The following is a 17,512-nucleotide window of genomic DNA, read 5'->3' on the forward strand; positions in this document are numbered from 1 at the left end:
ATTAAAATAAAATAATGTTAAAATAAGACTCTGAGATAGAATAGGGAATCACAGTTACATTCAAAGAGTAATTATTTGTAATAATACTTCATTAAAGTAATTACATAAAACTTCATTAAAGTAATTAAATAAAACATGATTAAAATGGTGTATTATTTTAATATAATGCACATCCTTTTAAAGCAGTTCAGAATATCTATTTATACTGAGATCCTTAAAAAAATGATAATTTTCTCTGAAAACATGATTTTTCCTATACAGATGTTGCACAGTACACTTAGATAGGATTAGTACAAATCTGGATAATCAGATACTCAGCCAAACAAGTCCCAACCCTAAAAAAGTCCATAAATTATTTGCATTTCTGAATTTAAAAGTAAAACGGTAGTGCTGCAATCCAATTTTAAAAGGTTGCCACCTGCTGTTAATAAAATATTTTACAAATATACTTACAAGTCAAATGTATGCAGAGCATTGTGTACCATTCCCTAGTTTTGCTTACAGCCTCATTAATTTCAGATCAGACTCAGGTTGCTACCGGAAATAGTAACCTAAAACCCAATCTTTTAAAACTGTAATTATAATGCAGAAGCTTATACACACAGTTATAGATATTTGATTATTTTATCTCATTATCCAGATTCAGTTAATACTCATTTCCAAGTACATATCAGACCTAAGCAATAGTAATTTACTACTAAATATGTGTTTGCGTGTGTGTGCACGTGCATGTGCATGTGCGTGTGTGTGGTGTGTAAAAATAGCATTTTATGAAAACAAAACAACATTGAATAGTACGGTAGGAGAGATGTCTCCACTTTTTCCTTCAAATGTTTTGAAATATGGAAATCTCTAAGGATTATTATCCTAATTTAACACTTTTTCTAATTTATGTTTTTATATTTTCATGGCCCAAAGAAAATTTGTAAAAAACACTAAAAAAGGATTATCATTAGTTAATTTCTCTTTTTATGATAGGTGATAGATCTGGCAGACACAGATTCTTTTCTTGCTGAAAACAGTTTTCTGTAAATGTAATGGGCCAATCTCCAGCCGCTATAAATAAACCAAGCTATATGTTCATGAAAGTGAAGAGGCAGTGGAAGGGGCAGGGCACCAGCATATTAGGGCTGCTCAGTGCCGCAAAGCAGTAGAGGGCAAAGCCGCAGCTGGACCCAGGTGCTTGTGAGCAAATGGAGCAGGGAGAGCTCTGTTTTTCTATAAGAGAAACATAATCAAATGCCAAAATATATAGGTATTTAGAATTTACTGTATTATAGGCATTAGTAGGCTTTCAAATTGCTTTAAAATGATAAATATATCAGTAGAATATTGTGTTCAACTGATGCCTATACATATAGGGGCATTTCATTTTAATCACAGGTGAGTAGAATTCAATTTTTTAAAGCCATTACAGAGATTTTTCTCATCTAAGAACAATGTTTTTTAAAAAATAAAGAAGTCCATTTTTGAATGTTCTTTTTAAAATTCTCCATAAATTTTATTTAAAAAATGCAATGTACTTTTCTTCTTGTACTTCAAAAATATCTTTTGCTCAGGGTTAATATTTTAGTGGCTAGAAGTCTGTAAGAAAATTTCTTTTTTCCTTGTATTATGCTTTACTCAATTTTAACTCAAAACAAATACATCAAATTTCCACCATATACTTCTTGTCAATGACAAAAAACATAATATAGGAATTGCTTTGACTTAATTAATGGAATGGATGGTAAATCATCTTCTGAATTAGCCTAAAGATGACATATCGTAAGTACTTCTGAAGAATAACTAATGATTTCCCACCAAAGATAAGGTTCTTCAGTGGAGATATTAATCTTTCAAGGTCAAATTTGAGAATAAGTATAAAGATTGAAAATATTATCAACAAATAAATAATTCTATTGAAATGCAAAGTTTTTTTAGAAGCTTAAGAAATTGTCTCCAGCTACAACACAATTTTACAGGAATTGCAAAACTATTATTACTTTTTTTGCTTGAGAGATGGCATTCTCTACTAAGTAAAGAATAAAATAAAGCTATAATAAACAAATGATTAACCAATCTTTATCACTGCCACTGCAACTGGGAAGGTAAAATGGCTGAAGGTTGTAATAGACCATTGTATAGTCCCATTACTTAGGTTCATTCCTAGCATCCTATGAAGTAGTTTGTTGTCTATGAAATCTCATGTCTTTCTGAGCCAGTTAATCCCAGGAGTGCCTATACATGATTAGTCAAGTCTGGTGGAGTGTGACAATTACAGTGCTCCAGCAGAGTCCAGTGTCTTGTGTATCAAGCATCTTCACACTTCAAAATGGTGGCATGAGTGTTTTATCTAAAGCTCATTGAGTGAGCTTTAGATAAAGCACCTCCGCCACCATTTGGAAGTGCAGGTTCACTGATACAATGCTCCAGGCACTTTTAATTAGAGTAGCTCTTGGAGCCACTCTAATTAAAACCCTTTCCCCGCACTCCTGGAGCATGCATATAAATGACCTAAGGTACCGCCTTTCCTGCCTTATGTTTAACTTTTAATGATTTGCAAAAGGTTTTAAACCAGGAAGAATTTGGAAGTCCAAATTCTACAGCATACTGAGTCTCCTGCACTCCTACTGAAGTCAGTGCATGTAATTCCAATTGGAATTTAAAGTAGTTCAGTTTTCATGTTGACAAGTGATGTGATCTTACAGTACTCAAAACAATAGATTAAATAACAACCAATTCAAAAATTCAGGTACAGGGGCTTGCACTATACCAAGAAATGAATAAGTAACAGTTAGTGGATTTACGATATAATTTTGAAAAATAATTGCTATGTAAACTGAATTTGGGTAATCCAATGCATTTATTAGAGCTGGTTGGTAATTTTTCACAAAAAAAACCCCATTTTCTGTAAGAAAATAATTCCTTGAAACTGAGACATTTTGCAGAAACATATTGGTTAGATTAGGCTTTCATTGGGAAGGTTTCTTAAAATCTAATTTGTCATTAAGAGCTGAGAGATGCTAGCCTGGTAATTAGAATACTCAACTGATATCTAGAGGACCTAGGTTCAAGTCTTTCCTCTATCTCAGAGTGCCGCAGGAAGTTTGATTTTTCTGATTCAGATGTGGGTGTTCTAACAATTTAGGTTTTTGGGAGTGAGTAGGAAGCATCTCTCTCTGTGTTTGAGTGATAAAAAAAAAGAAAATCTTGGTTTCCTTCTGCACTAAAACCAAATTTTAAATCCTCAAAACTTTCCATCAGGTACATTTTCATGAAATAGTCAGTACATATTTCACTTCCTATCATTACCATAGTACAGCATGGAAATTTGGGGTATGGCAATACTTTGTCTAGAGGCACAAAAGTGAATTACATCTCATATCACCTATCATTGATGTCCCCAACTCCAATTTAATAAAACCTTTTGAGTAGCAAAGGCCAAACATTCTTATAGCATAAAGGAAAAGAATTCCAAGGCATTTGTACCAGTGTATAGGAGGTCCCAAATAAGTTGTTTCCCATTAAACCATCTAAAAAAAATTTGGCTCATTTTTCCATTAGTGCATATTATCTGAACATATAATTAGTCTGTGGAAGTAAAAATTTGGCCAATGTATCACCCATTTAAGGGAAAAGTCTATAAATACATTTGAAGCCATTAGTTTGAAAAGTCTTCTTTAACAGAGTAAAATCTGGGAAGTAAGGAGGCGCAATTATACAGAATATGTACAGTGAGAGCTTTAACCAGGCTTATTCAGATACCAAGTTGTCCTTCTGAATGCTGTGTCAGTATGTGAAAAATTTCAATATTTTTAAATTAAGAAAATATGTAATATGTTCTGAGAATGTTTAAATAATATCTGTGCTCAGAAAGAATACCAGTTATATTTTTTTAGCATATTCTATTGGTAGCTTCAGTTTATAATATTTTTTTTCAAAATACATTTTTTTATGTCTGGCCAGTCCAAGAGATACATTTTTCTTTCCCTTATCCCAGGTTGACAACAGGCATAGATTTTTAATCCACTGCCTTTCAGATCAGTGTTAACAATGTAATTCATGACACTTTACATTGGCTATTTCAGTTCCCTTTATAATGAAGAACTTGTTAAAATATGGGGTCAAATAATGTGGGGGTCTGTCTCAGTGAAAAATAATTCCTTATTACAGCTATGGAGGAGTAAAAGTCTGCCTCTTAAAAAGGCCTGAAAGTCTGCCTCTTATAATCAGATGTTGCTATAAGTCAATTAGTTTTAGCTTTGGGTACATTCATGTAAAGTTAAATGCTGCCCTGTCTCCTTATGAGTGCCCAGTAAGAAGCTGCATTGCTTTACAGAAATATGAAATCTTGGGAAATCATATATAGAAATCAGTCATGTTTTCTTGCCACAGAGTTGTGCTTGATACAACACAATTTGCAGAAAGGCAAAGAGGTGTCAAGGCCAGGGGTAGTTACAATATATCCAGAAATTGAACATTGCCAGTTTTAGGAAAAGAGCTTGAGTGCCAGTCCCAGAGTGTCCAGTAGGAAAGTAGAGTTTGCTCCTATTTCTATAGATTTCCATTTTTGAGGTTAGATATACCTCTCCCTGGATCAAAACCTTGTTGTGGTGGAGAAGCTTGCTTGTCTCGGTGGTACAGAGAGCAGAACTGTCTGGAAATTTTTCGTGGTAAGGTGGTGGTGAAATGTTTCCATGGTGGTAATCAAAGGTGAGGTTCCAGACAAATAGCAATCCAACCCAAATAACTAGGGTAGGTGGAACTCTTTAGCCCTGGCTCGGCAATCCACCTAGAAGGATACTCCAAAACTAAACCTACAGCCTGGAGATCTCTCTGTCACTGTCCTAGTTTCACTCATGGGTTCCAGTGCTAAAGACTGGGGCCAGTCAGCGCAAACTGTGTTCTACTTTAAAGCTTCATATACAGGCAGGAAGGAAACAAGTCCCCTAAGTCCAACAGTGCCAGGAGTGGGGTGATAGTGGCAGATGTAAGATGACACTGGAAACTGCAGTCCCAATCTTGCATGCAGGCAGCTCAGGAGTACAGGTTATTCGGATGACGTCATCACCCAGCAGCATCCTCAGCATGAGCAGCCTTTTTGAAGGACAGCACTTCTTGCTTCTAAATAGGAAAAATGCCTAGAAAAGGTGGCCTAAAGAAACACTCATCTCCCTACCACTCAGCTGGCTCACTGTGGTCAGCAGACATCTTCAAAGTGGCCAAATTACAACAAAAAGGGAAACGAAATCCCCAACCCCCACCTCAAATGGCAATAACCAACACCCATTTTCAGCAGAAAAAAACAACTACAAGACCACTTGGATGCATCCCCGGTCCAGACATTGACACCTGATAGATTATATTTTTGTGCATCAGTGTGATCTTGGGCATGTCCTTCACACCAGAGTTATGCCTAGTGCTGACTGCCATACCGACCACCAATTCATTCACTCAAAGTTGTCACAGATTCACTGAAGTTTAGGGCTGGAAGGGACCTTTTGAGATCATCAGGTCCAGCCCCCTTTTCTGGGCAGGAAAGACTCCTGGGGTCAAATAACCTCAGCAAGGTGTGCATCCATACAAGGTGAGTCTCCTTTTGAAGATCTCCAGGGTAGGTGCTTGCACCACTCCCAATGGGAGTCTATTCCAGAGTCTGGTCACATGAACCATGAAGAAGTTTTTCCTTATATCTAGTCTGAAACCTTCTAGGAGTTTATGACCATTGCTCCTGGTTTTCCCCTGGGGCACTTTGGTGAGTAGTTGTTTGCCTAGCCCCTGATATGCACCCCGATATATTTGTAAGCTGCCACCAAATCCCTCCGAAGTCTTCTCTTTCTAGGCTGAACGTTCCCCTATTAGTCAGCCTTTCCTGGTATAGCTTGCTCTTCAAGCCTCTGATCATATAACTGGCTCTTTTCTAGACTTGCTCAAGTTTCGTCACATCCTTTTTCAAATGGGATTCCCCGAACTGCACTCAGTACTCCACCTGTGGCCTCACCAGTGCTGAGTAGAGTGGGAGAATAACTTCCTTAGTTTTGCTTGAGATGCATCAGTTGATGCATGCCAGCATATTGTTTTCTGTGCTAACTGTAGCATCACACTGGTGGCTCATATTCATTTTATGGTAAATTATGACACCCAGGAACCTTTAGGACATGGTGCTAGCTAGTGTAGCAGCACCAAGCCTTTAAGTTTGTTGTGGATTTTTTCTCCCCAGATGAAGCACTTTACCCTTCTCAGTGTTTAACAGCATCTGGTTCTGGTCTGTGTCTAGGTCCACCTGGATCATTACCTACCCTGAGGCACGGCTGCACTTCCCCACAGCTTAGTGTCATCAGTTAATTTTGCCAGTGTGATTTTCACTCCTACATCCAGATCATTGATGAAGATGTTAACCTTGTCATAAAAGGAGATGAAGTTAGTCAGATATGACCTACCCATGACAAAACCGTGCTGGCTGTCATTCAGAATTTTGCCTTCTACTAGTTTATCACATGTAGACGTCTTGAGAATTTTTTCAAGGGTTTTTCCTGGGATTGAGGTCAGGCTGATTGGCATGTAGTTCCCTGGGTCCTCTCTCCACTCCTTCTTGAAGATGGGCACAACACTGGTCCTCTTCCAGTCTTCTGGGACCTCTCCTGAGTGTCACAGATTTTCAAAGAGGTTTGCTAGTGGTCCTGCAATGACCTTGGCTAGTTCATTCAGCACTCTCAGATGGAGTTCATCCAGTTCTGCTGACTTATAGATATCCAGTCTCTGTAGCTCTACACTGACTGTTGGTAAGTGATCATCCATACTGTGACTATGATCCTTCCACTTCAAGCCTCAGCCTAAGCACAGAGACAACCCACCAGAGAAATTTGATATTTCCAAGCTATAGAACTAATCTTGCCAACAAAAAATTCAAAAAACACTTCAGTCTAATCTTGAAAGCCAAGTCCATACTGCAGATACCTCACCTGATGGACTCTGGGAACACATTAAGTCAATAGTCCTGGAGACCACCAAGGAGACTGTTGAGCTCTGTATCAAGAGAAACTGGGACTGTTTTGATGAAAATGACAAAGACATCCAAGCCTTGCTCACAAAAAAGAGGACTAGTCATCAATCTCTTCTAGCACAGCCAACTAGCCAAGACAGAAAGGTGGCTTACCACCAGGCATGAAACACCCTTCACTGGAAATTGCGTGATATCCAAAACAAATGGTGGATTACTCTTGCAGAAAGAACGCAACTGTACGGTAACAATGAAGACACCAGAATCTTTTACGAAGCACTGAAATCTGCCTATGGTCCCACCTTCCTGATCCAAAGTCCACTGAGGAGCTCTGATGGATGGACTTTATACATTGATGAAGACTGTGACTGAGCACTTTCAAACTCTATTTAGCACTGAACTCACTGTACCTGAGTCTGTCATCAACTGAATTAAGCAACTCAAGCCCTGAAATATGGTGGGACTGCTCTATGCTCCAAGCTCCAAGAACTCTGCATAGCCTGCTGGGACCAGGGAAAATTTCACTGGATCTGCATGATGCTGTAATCGTTACCCTGTATAAGAATAAAAGTGACATATCAAACTGTTCCATCTACCAAAGGATCACCCTTCTGTCGATCACTAGGAAGATTCTAGCTAGAATCCTTTTCTACAGGCTAGTGCCTGCCATAGCAGAAGTCCTCCTGGAAAGCCAATGTGGATTCAGAGCAAACAGGGGCACAGTAGATATGGTATTTGTGCTCAGAAAAATCCAGGAAAAGTGCTGGGAGTAGGACAAGGGTCTGTACATCACTTTCATTGACCTCATGAAGGCATTTGACATGGTAAGGCGAGATGGCCTTTGGAAGATTCTCAAGAAATTTGTGTGCTCACCTAAGTTCCTCACCATCTTTAAGCAACTCCATGGAGTCAGCATGGACAAGTCAAGCACAACAACAGCCTCTCAGGTCTGTTCCTGATCTTAACTCCTGATGGAGTTAGGCAAAGCTGTGTACTCATCTCTACCTTATTCACCATTTTCTTCATCATGATGCTGCAACAAGCATTGGACAATCGTGGGGAAGGTAAGGATGCCCACTTCTGGGCATATGGAAACCTCTTCAACCTCATATGGCTGCAGGCCTACACAAAGGAACTTCTGTTTGCAGATGACTGTGACCTGGTGGCCCACACCCAACACAATCTCCAGGACATGACTACTTGCTTTGCTACTGCAGCACAACACTTTGGGCTCACCATCATCGTGAAGAAGACTGGAGTTCTTCATCTGCCAGCTCCATACCAAGATTATGTGCCACCGAAGATGACTATCAAAGGAACTGTCAAGCAGCTCACCTACCCAGAGAGTGTCATCTCATATGATGCCACAATTTACAAGGAGATAGACAACAGGTTCTCAAAAGCCAGTAGTGCCTTCAACAGACTCGTCATTTAGGTCTAAAACAGTCACAGCCTATGGGCATAGATTAAAATTAAGGTGTACAGAGCTGTTTTTATCTTCACCATACTGTATAGTGCTGAGTCATGGGTCTTATATCCCTGCCACGTACACCTCTTGAACACTTTCATCATTGCTGCCTCCACACCATTCTCAAGATCTGCTGGTAGAATTGTGTCACCAATATGGAGGTGCTACAAAGAGCCAATACCACCAGCATTGAGGTGATTCTCCTCCAGACTCAGTTGCAGTGGGCAGGCCATGTGGCCCAGATGGATAACAACCACCTACCAAAGGCTGTGCTGTATGGGGAACTGATGACTGGGAAACATGACAGAGGGACACCAAGTAAGTGCTTTAAGAACACCCTGAAGAAGTCCTTTTCTGCCTGTAGGTCTTCTTCAAACTGTGGGAAACAGGCTGCAGATTGTGCTGCCTGGAAACTCCAAATGAAAAAGGCAACATTCATCTTTGAATGTCAGTACAGAGCCACAATTGAGGAGAAGGAGGAAAGATACATCCTCATCTAGCAGCAATCCTCCATAAACCTATAACCATTGCAGCAGAATTTCAGCCTCTCTGCAATCAGTTGCCAGGGGGCCTGCTACTGGTATGGGCAGTTACCTTCCTAATACCTTCATCTGTGAAGAACTGCCAAGAAGGTTATATCCAGAAGTCAGGATTTGGACTTGAATTGGGCAGTTTAAGTGAAGAATGTAGTGTGTGAGACAGTAGGTTTGCCAAATTTCTTCTTATCACCATACTGTGCTTATGATGGATTATGTACCCAAATCTCAGTCTTAGGTTGAAAAGAAGTAGTGTTCCTTTGAGCCAGTTGTCAACATAGTCTCACTGCAGATATCCCTTATGCTCCTGTGGTTTGATCTTAGTTTGTGGCCCACACAGAGGGAATAAAGTGCAGTACATACTGTGGGCTTCTCAATTCCTTCCAACTGCCTGGTTGGAGATGAAGCACATTATTTTTTATACTGGTACCAAACTTTATTCCTTGAGGAATTTTGCACTAACTACCTGTTTATGCTTTTTTATTTTTTTATGATTCCTTTATCTTATTTCCACCTCTTTTTGTAAGCCTGGGAAGAAGATGCCAAGATGAGCCATTGGACTGTGCCTTGGCACATTTTTTGACATGCCTTTCCTCCATCTCATTACTGTGCTGTATCATGAGGTACCATCATACTGGGCAAGACCCTTTTGTCCTAATTGTCCTCAGTGTCTCAAAGAGTTGATTGTCCTTTTTATTTTTTTGATTTTTTTTTTGAGTTGGAAGTGTAATTTTTCAGAGGATGACTTCACTTTAATCCACCCAACACTCACTCGGCTTTAATCTATTAGGAGGACACTTAAAATGCTCTGGAACATTGTGAGCTATCTGCTACCTTATCTCTGAGAGAACTTTCTCCATAACCTTCTGCACCACTGATGTTTCTTCCTGTTCTTTCCTGCACACCTGAGGCTAATGGAGGCCTTAATGACATGAATTCATCAGGCATGTAAAATTTCTTCAGAGGACATGTCTGAAAGGGGGAACAATCCTTGAACTAAATGGTTGGAGATATTTTCTCTGACATCTGTAACCCAATAAATGGTGGATGCTGGAGAGAGTACTGAATAGGGAATAGATCACTCTAGAGGTATCTGGTTTAGTGTTCTCCCTTTATAGCATCCAACTCTGCCACTGTTAGAGATAGGATACTAGTCTAGATGGGCCATTGATCTAACCTGGTGGGTGTGCCTACATGTTTATGAATGCTCCTTTTCTAATGTGCATTAAATTTAGTACTTCCCATTGGAGGTACTAAATTAATACGCATTAGGCTGTGCTATTGCACAGTACTGCATTTGCATGCTTTTTTTAGTGATACCTAATGTGCAGTAGACTATTTTACTGCACAGTAGCATAATGTCATGGCTTTTATGTAAAGCTTTAATGTTTAGTAAAAAAGTCTACTGCTCATTAAAGCACATGTATAGATGTGCCCAGTATGGCATTTCTTATGTTTTTATGCTGGCTGATGATATCACTGATTAACAAGGTTATGGACTCCATACAGCTAGTTTGGCAAATAACAGCATCTTATCCTTGGTCAGCTAAGCAGGGTGAAAATTATTACCAAGTTCCCTCTAGGGAGGGATGAAATACCTTTATTTATAGCCATCTTCACTCATGCTTTCATCTGTAAAAAGAAAGCAAAACATTTTAAGGACAGGGAGGTCATGAAATTGAACCAGTTTGAGAAAAAGTTATATTCATCAGCAGATACGCAGTTTGGGATTGTGAACTTCCAGGTACTCTTAGCATATTGCAGTTTTGGAGTATACAAATGGATTGCAGGCCTGGAAGGTGCCCTTTCTTTGGAATGAAAGGAAATCCTGTGTTGCTGGCCTTAGAAGGTCAGCTGGTAGCTAGCAGGGCCCTGAAAGGAGCCAGAGATATACCACCTCTCAGTTCATGGCATTGGCAATCATAATGAGGCTCCCTTCATGATTACAGGACTTTGGCTTGCCAAAGAAATGCAAACCACTCTTGAAGATCTCCACTGAGAGAGTACAAATGAAACCTTTCATACCCACAAGGACTGGGGCCATTCTTGATTCACTGGTAGTTTATTTAGTCTTCTAAATGCAAGCTTAAATATCAGGTTTATACTGTGCACAAACAGAACTCCCATCTTTCCACAAGCTTTGTCATCTCATTGTTGCATCCTCATTACTCTGGGGAGCCTTCAGGAAAGGAACAGAAAATTCATAAGCACCCACCTACAATCTAAACATCACCACACAAGGTCCCTGGTTCCAAGCAGAATAGTTTAGCCACCCTCTATAAAGAATTAACTTTTGGAGAATAAACATCCCTTAATCTCAGACTGGGGATTTTCCATAAAACTCTATCAGCCAAAAACACTGGGGACCCAGAATGTAGTCTGACAGTTTTTCTATGTATTGAAATAGCATAAGAATATAGCTTTAAGCTTTAGAAAGGACCTTCCAGGCCATGGAGTCTAATCTACATTCCCAAGCAGCCTTTGGTCTAAAAGATGAACAGGACTATCCACTCTGACCCCTCTTTTACATGACAGGCACAGTAAACCACATGCCAAAGGTAATGAGCAGGGGAAAGAAGGGCATCATCAATACCTTCCTACTACAGTATCAGAAAACTAGCCAAATTCAAATATGCTCTGACGATCCTAGGAAGAGGGCCATACAAAGGAAAGTAATCTAGCCTGGAGAAAAAGTTTCTTCTTGACCCCAAATCAGGCTGTCAGTTTAACCAAAGCACATGAGCCAGACACATTCAATAAGCACCCAAGACGTTTCTAACGACTGCTTGAAGCATGAGCCCACCCTAGTCAAACTTGCCCGTAGCCAGTAGTGCATCGAGTAAAAATAATCCAAAATATAAACTGTTTTATCCTGTCATGCTACTTCTCAATAAAACATAACATTCAGTTTTATCCTGACAAGAGTTAAGAAAATGGTTTTAAAACTAGCTTGAATTTACCCTATTTAAATAGCAAACAGATTACTCTATATAGTTTATATGATATATATTTTATATTAAAAGGTCTTGAAAACAACAAAACAAATGTTCTCTCTGATTACAGCTGAGCTTTTTTTTGAGTGATGAATGGAGATGGAGTGAGACAGTCATGCAAAGTCAAATTAAGTATTATGTAGCAAACGCTGAGGGAGGACCCCCTGAGAAGAAGACATTCAGTTATGAGTCATCCCCCAAGTTAGCTATGTCAGTCTTTACAGCCCACAGACCAATACTTTATTTTTTACAAGGTCCTAGTATGACAGTAATTGCACTGGCTCATGTCACCAGATTCTCCCCATTTGTCATCATGCATCCTTTGCCTTCCCCATTAAAAGAGTGGACTCCTGTGCTTACTTTTAGACTTCTTTATCTGAAGCAAATTAGCATTCTACATAAGTAAAACAGCTTGCTTGCTTAAGGTTTTGCCATTAAGGATATTCTTTCTTCTCTAGCTTCATCAACTGTTTTGACTCACAATTCAGGAATGATGATGCTGAAGCAAATTTAGCAAGCAATTTTTCTGAAGGACTGTGATTCATATTAGTATTGCTGAGCCATCTGCAAGGAACTCTTTTTCAGCTACAGAGTTGAGTACTTGATGCAGAAGTCTGCACAGTTTCATTACCTACTTCATTGCTTTGTCAGTAGAAGTAAAGGGAAAGGAAGGACAGTTGTATAGGTGAAGTAGTAGAACAGTATTTAGAAGGTCTGGGTTCAATTCTCTCTTCATCCTAATGTTCCTATGTAACTAAAGATGAGTTACTTAATCCTTTTATATTCATCCACGTATGTAAAATGGTGATAATACCTATTTTTGCTGACCCTGTGGTTTGTCATGTAACTGCTTTGAGGAAGGGACTACCTCTTATTTTGTATACCTTCAGCATATAGAACCAATTTCTATAGTAATGCAAATAATAATGAAAGGAAAATAGTCTCAGGGTTTTTTGGAGCTGTTTAAGTGATCTAGATTTCAGCTGCTGATGTTTCATATCGGCTCAAGTTACCAGAGATATCTGTTATGATGTTTGCTGCTTCGTTTAATAAAATAACGTGCTGGGAAACTACACTAAAACTAGTGAACAACAGAAAGAATTTAGTAATCCTGAGTATATACAAAAGAAACATGAAACAAGAGAAATACAGCTTTCTTTTCCTGCTTCCGTGTATGCCCATTGAATCTGTTACCATGGGAATGTGAAAAATGTCCCTTCCTTAAAAAACATTGTGATAATCAGTAAAAAGGTCATTTTGGCTTATAGCCACTGTATTTTACAGTACTGACCTCACTTGTTAATAACCCAGTCACAATGAAACACATTTCAAAAGAAGCAACTTATTCTTTTGTTTCCCCGATATCTTCAAAATCGATGTGCTTATTACTTTTAATGATTGAGGAATGGCTTCAGGGGCTTAAACTCACAGCACTTTTACACCAATGTAACCAACCGTTACACTAGTGTAACAAAGAACAAAGTGTAGAAGCCGACGCTGGTATAACTTACTGGTATAACATCCAGTATAGAATTGCCCCAGGAAAAATCAGAGTAAAATCAGTGTAAGTTACACTGGAGGAAGTGTTGTGTACCCAGAGCTATTCTAAACTGTCTGTCTGCTGTAGGTAACTAGGCTGTTACATGCTCCTTGCCACCTAATGGGAGGACATTATAACAGCGCTTAGTGCAAAAGCAAACACTGAAACATTTGGTTGTCTGTCCACTTCAGATCGTGGTGTAATTTACATCAACATACAAAGTGAATGAAATCTTGTAATGAGTTACATGTTATGTAAATGTATTGTGTGTCAAGCAGATTGTTTTAAGTGTTTCAACGTTTTAGAAACCTCAAAATCTTAAATGATTTTCTTCGTATTTCAAGTCTGTTAAGTAATATTAATTTGTAGTTAAGGTTTGGAGTTGTTGATGAAAAGTGGTATAGTAGAGTGTATGTGCATGTGAGAGGGGAATAAATGCAGCAGATTAAAATGAAAGCTCAGCAGGAAGAGAGCCTCTAAAGAAATCAAAGGGATTCTTACATTCATGCACTGTCATGGTAAAATGAACCCCTGAAGAAAACATTGAGCATTTCACAGAGAGAACAGGATTAAGGGCAAAGATGTATTTTCCCCTGATATACAGTATATACATTTACAAAAGCCTATATTGAAATGTACAAAAGCCTATATTCAAATTTTCATTTTTAAATCACAGCACCCTATGAAATATGTCCTGAAGATTATTTGATGTCAATGGTGTGGAAAAGGACCCCAGCTGGGGACATGGCATTCAATCGATGTCCTCTCAATGCCACAGGTACAGTGTTACATTTATTATTTATGCTGACGAAAGAGAAAAAATAGCTTTATTGCTATTGTCCTTCCATCCACATTCAGAAGTGTTTAATAATTGCCTAGATACAGCAGCACACACGTATAGACACATGCACATACACTTATGCATGCAAACAAGATACATGTACGTAAAGTATACTACGTATAAATATATACATAGGAATAGAAATTAATTGACAGATGTAACAGGCACTTTGCTGAAAATAGAGCAAAGCAGAAAGCTCTTTTAAATAAAAAAGAATCCTACAAGCTAATTATATGAATGAATGACAAAATGTGTTACAGAAATGTGTATTGCCTTGTGAATGCTGCTGCTGCTTATTTGCATGAATCTATTTTTCTGTGTACTTGAAAGAATGTAGAAGTCAGTCTATGTATCCTTCATTCTTTCTGATTGTTCTCAGTTATATAAATATTTTCTCTGTTCTTTGTAACTCACAGGCACCACTAGCAGACGCTGCTCTCTCAGTGTTCATGGAGTGGCCTTCTGGGAGCATCCAAGTTTTGCTAGATGCATATCAAATGAGTACAGACACTTGCAGCATTCAGTAGGTGCAAAGCCAGCTTTAGTACTTGCTCTGTTTATTTTTTGCTAATCATCAGCATTAAAGAACTTACCTATTTACTCTCTGGTCAGACTTCTCATGAGAAATAACAGGGGGGAAAATGGACCTCAGAAAGCATAATTTGTATCCTATATGTAGATATATATTGATCTGGTATATTTTGTTGCTGTTTGAATGAAAGAGCCTTTTGTCGTACTGTTGCAGTGAAAAGAATGATGCAGGCTCCCTTTTTTACTGTTCACTGTGTAAACTTTTTATAGGTGTCAGGGGGCAAGACACATATTTTGGCTTATTAGAAAATGAGAATTATTATAAGTGTGACCTACTAAAGTAATTTTATAATTCTTAAAATCTTTTAACTACACACTGGCAAATCAGGGATCCTGATACCTTTTCTTGCTATCAAATTATCAACATCACTTTTAGGTGAAATAAAAGGAAGAATGATTAAAGGGTAAAGCTACTGCTTTGGATTGTGAAGAAAATAAAAGGCAGGAGAATTATTTCACGCATTTCAAATAGACCTAGAGAAAGTTTTCTTGACAGAATATAGGTGCAAATATGTTAATAATGCTCTTGTAAATATACTTGTTAAATTTCCTTTCTGCCAGTCCATGCCTCTCCAGGTCATCCTAACATCTGGCACAGCTGACTCCAACGTTCTAATGGGCAGTGATTTTTTTTTTCCTTTCAAGATATATTTTTCTGACATTTTTATTACTCCCCCTCTGCTTCTAAGGGCTACCATTAATGCTGCTCAATTAATCGTTCTGTAGAACACTAATACAGCTGTGTATTGGACAGCTTCCCAGTCTCTCAGTCAAGCACAACACATATGGTAACATGCATCAGTGGCGTGAATAGGGTATGACAAGTGGGACAGATGCCTCAGTACTGACCTGGATGGGGGTAACAAAAAAGTGGTCACACAATTGCACAGGTGATGCAACCAAAACTCACCATTGCTCCTGGGGGTGGCAGCTTCCCTGGAGCCCTGTGCACATCATTACATCTCTGACATGCTTAATTTTCAGTGGCTTGAAAAATAGGAATGTGACTGTAATTCCTGAAATCTAGTTTTTCATATGGAAGAGACTGTGATGTATTCCCCCTGAGCTGCCTTTCTGTTTCATTAGATTCTAGTCTAACTGAGGCAAAGGATGAAGCTTCAGAGTAAGCCAGTGAAAGTATTATATTTCAATTTAGACAACAAGAAAATTCCTAAATGATTCTCCCTAACACAGAAAGATTCTTGGGGTGTCTGTACAAGTGCAGCAAGGCTGTTCTGATACACTGTAATTATAACACATCGAAGCAGACTCGAGTTCTTGAGTCTGCTGGAGCGTGGTAGTTACCGTGCTCCAGCAGACTCCAGTGTCACATGTTTCAACGTTCCTGAACTGAAAAATGGTGGTGTGGGCACTTCAACTAAAGCTCATTCAACAAGCTTTAGTTAAAGGGACCTCACCACCATTTTTCAGTGCAGGGATGCTGATCCACATGGTGTTCTGGATGCTTTAAACAGAGCTGCTCTAATTAAAGCACCCCTTGTCTGCCCACTCCCACAGTACATCTACAAACACTCTTGGACTCCTGCAAGTGCCCCACTGGGTGTTGCTATGTACCTTTATCTTTCACTTAGAGAGCAAAGAAAACTATTTAGTATTATTCATTTAGAAGTTTTATTCCGCTGTCTCTGTAGTACAGACAGTGTTAATTGTGGATTCCATTTAAAATGGGCAGTAATAACAGTTTTTTTTTCCATTGCCTCTACTTAAAATATGGAATTATTTAAATACCACAATTAATATCAATACCATGGGTTGTAAATACACAATTTTAATAATATTCACAATGGCATTTGTCTTATAAACCAGATCAAAAAAATACTAATTCAGAATTTTTATATTGGTGATTTCTCTGATTGTTGGGGTGAAATCCAGTTTCCAGTGGGAGTTTTGACATCGGCTTTGATGAGGCCAGAATTTCACTTCTCGAGTTTTAAATGTTTTGTTTGTTTTTTGGGGGGGTTTTGTTTAAAAGTCCACATGAGTACTGAGATGGTGTATATACATTTAGCAGCTGAAGAATACAACTACATCTCCAAATGCAGCTCTTGGTGTTTCAAACTTCTATACATGCTAAATCACCCACTGCTTGTGAGAATTCACCGAACCCAAGTTCTCGAGAAAAGGCAAAACAGAATAGCCACAAAACAGAATCTAGAATGTTGCAGTAAGTTACACATACAGAAACTGGATTGTTTCAACTGAAATTAAGTATTAAATGTTTGTGAATAAGAGCTAGCACTTTCACTCTGAAAAGGGTCTTCTCACCCATCGACAAACTTTCTTTTCTGATATAATACATCAAAAGACTCCCTGTACAAACATGCTCTTATGTTGGAAAAATAAAAACCCTGCATAAGTAATGGCTTTAACTGACCAGCAGAGGGTTCTGCAGAATGCTGTCTTCCATCTTCTTGGTACTCTTGACCTGAGAAGCAGGCCATATAATGAAAAGCCACATATGATAATCCATTATGGTATTTTAAACCCTAACCAGAAGGCTTTTCCCCAGCCAAACTGAAGGCTTTTCAAAATCTTTTTTT

At 38.6% G+C, this 17,512-nt stretch overlaps 1 protein-coding gene across 3 annotated transcripts in view; it reads left to right on the top strand.

Annotated features, from left to right (window-relative positions):
- ADGRB3 (adhesion G protein-coupled receptor B3) overlaps positions 1-17,512 on the top strand; it is a 706,322-nt gene that overhangs the window by 284,321 nt on the left and 404,489 nt on the right. For all 3 annotated transcript variants that reach the window (XM_090034594.1, XM_090034587.1, XM_090034599.1), the window contains 2 exons: positions 14,196-14,297; positions 14,777-14,883. In XM_090034594.1, coding sequence (XP_089890720.1) covers positions 14,196-14,297; positions 14,777-14,883 — 209 coding nt within the window. The remainder of the gene's footprint in view (positions 1-14,195; positions 14,298-14,776; positions 14,884-17,512) is intronic.

This window comes from Crocodylus siamensis, chromosome 1 (assembly GCF_052110815.1).
Source record: "Crocodylus siamensis isolate JL-2025a chromosome 1, ASM5211081v1, whole genome shotgun sequence".
In the NCBI taxonomy this organism is placed as follows: Eukaryota; Metazoa; Chordata; order Crocodylia; family Crocodylidae; genus Crocodylus; species Crocodylus siamensis.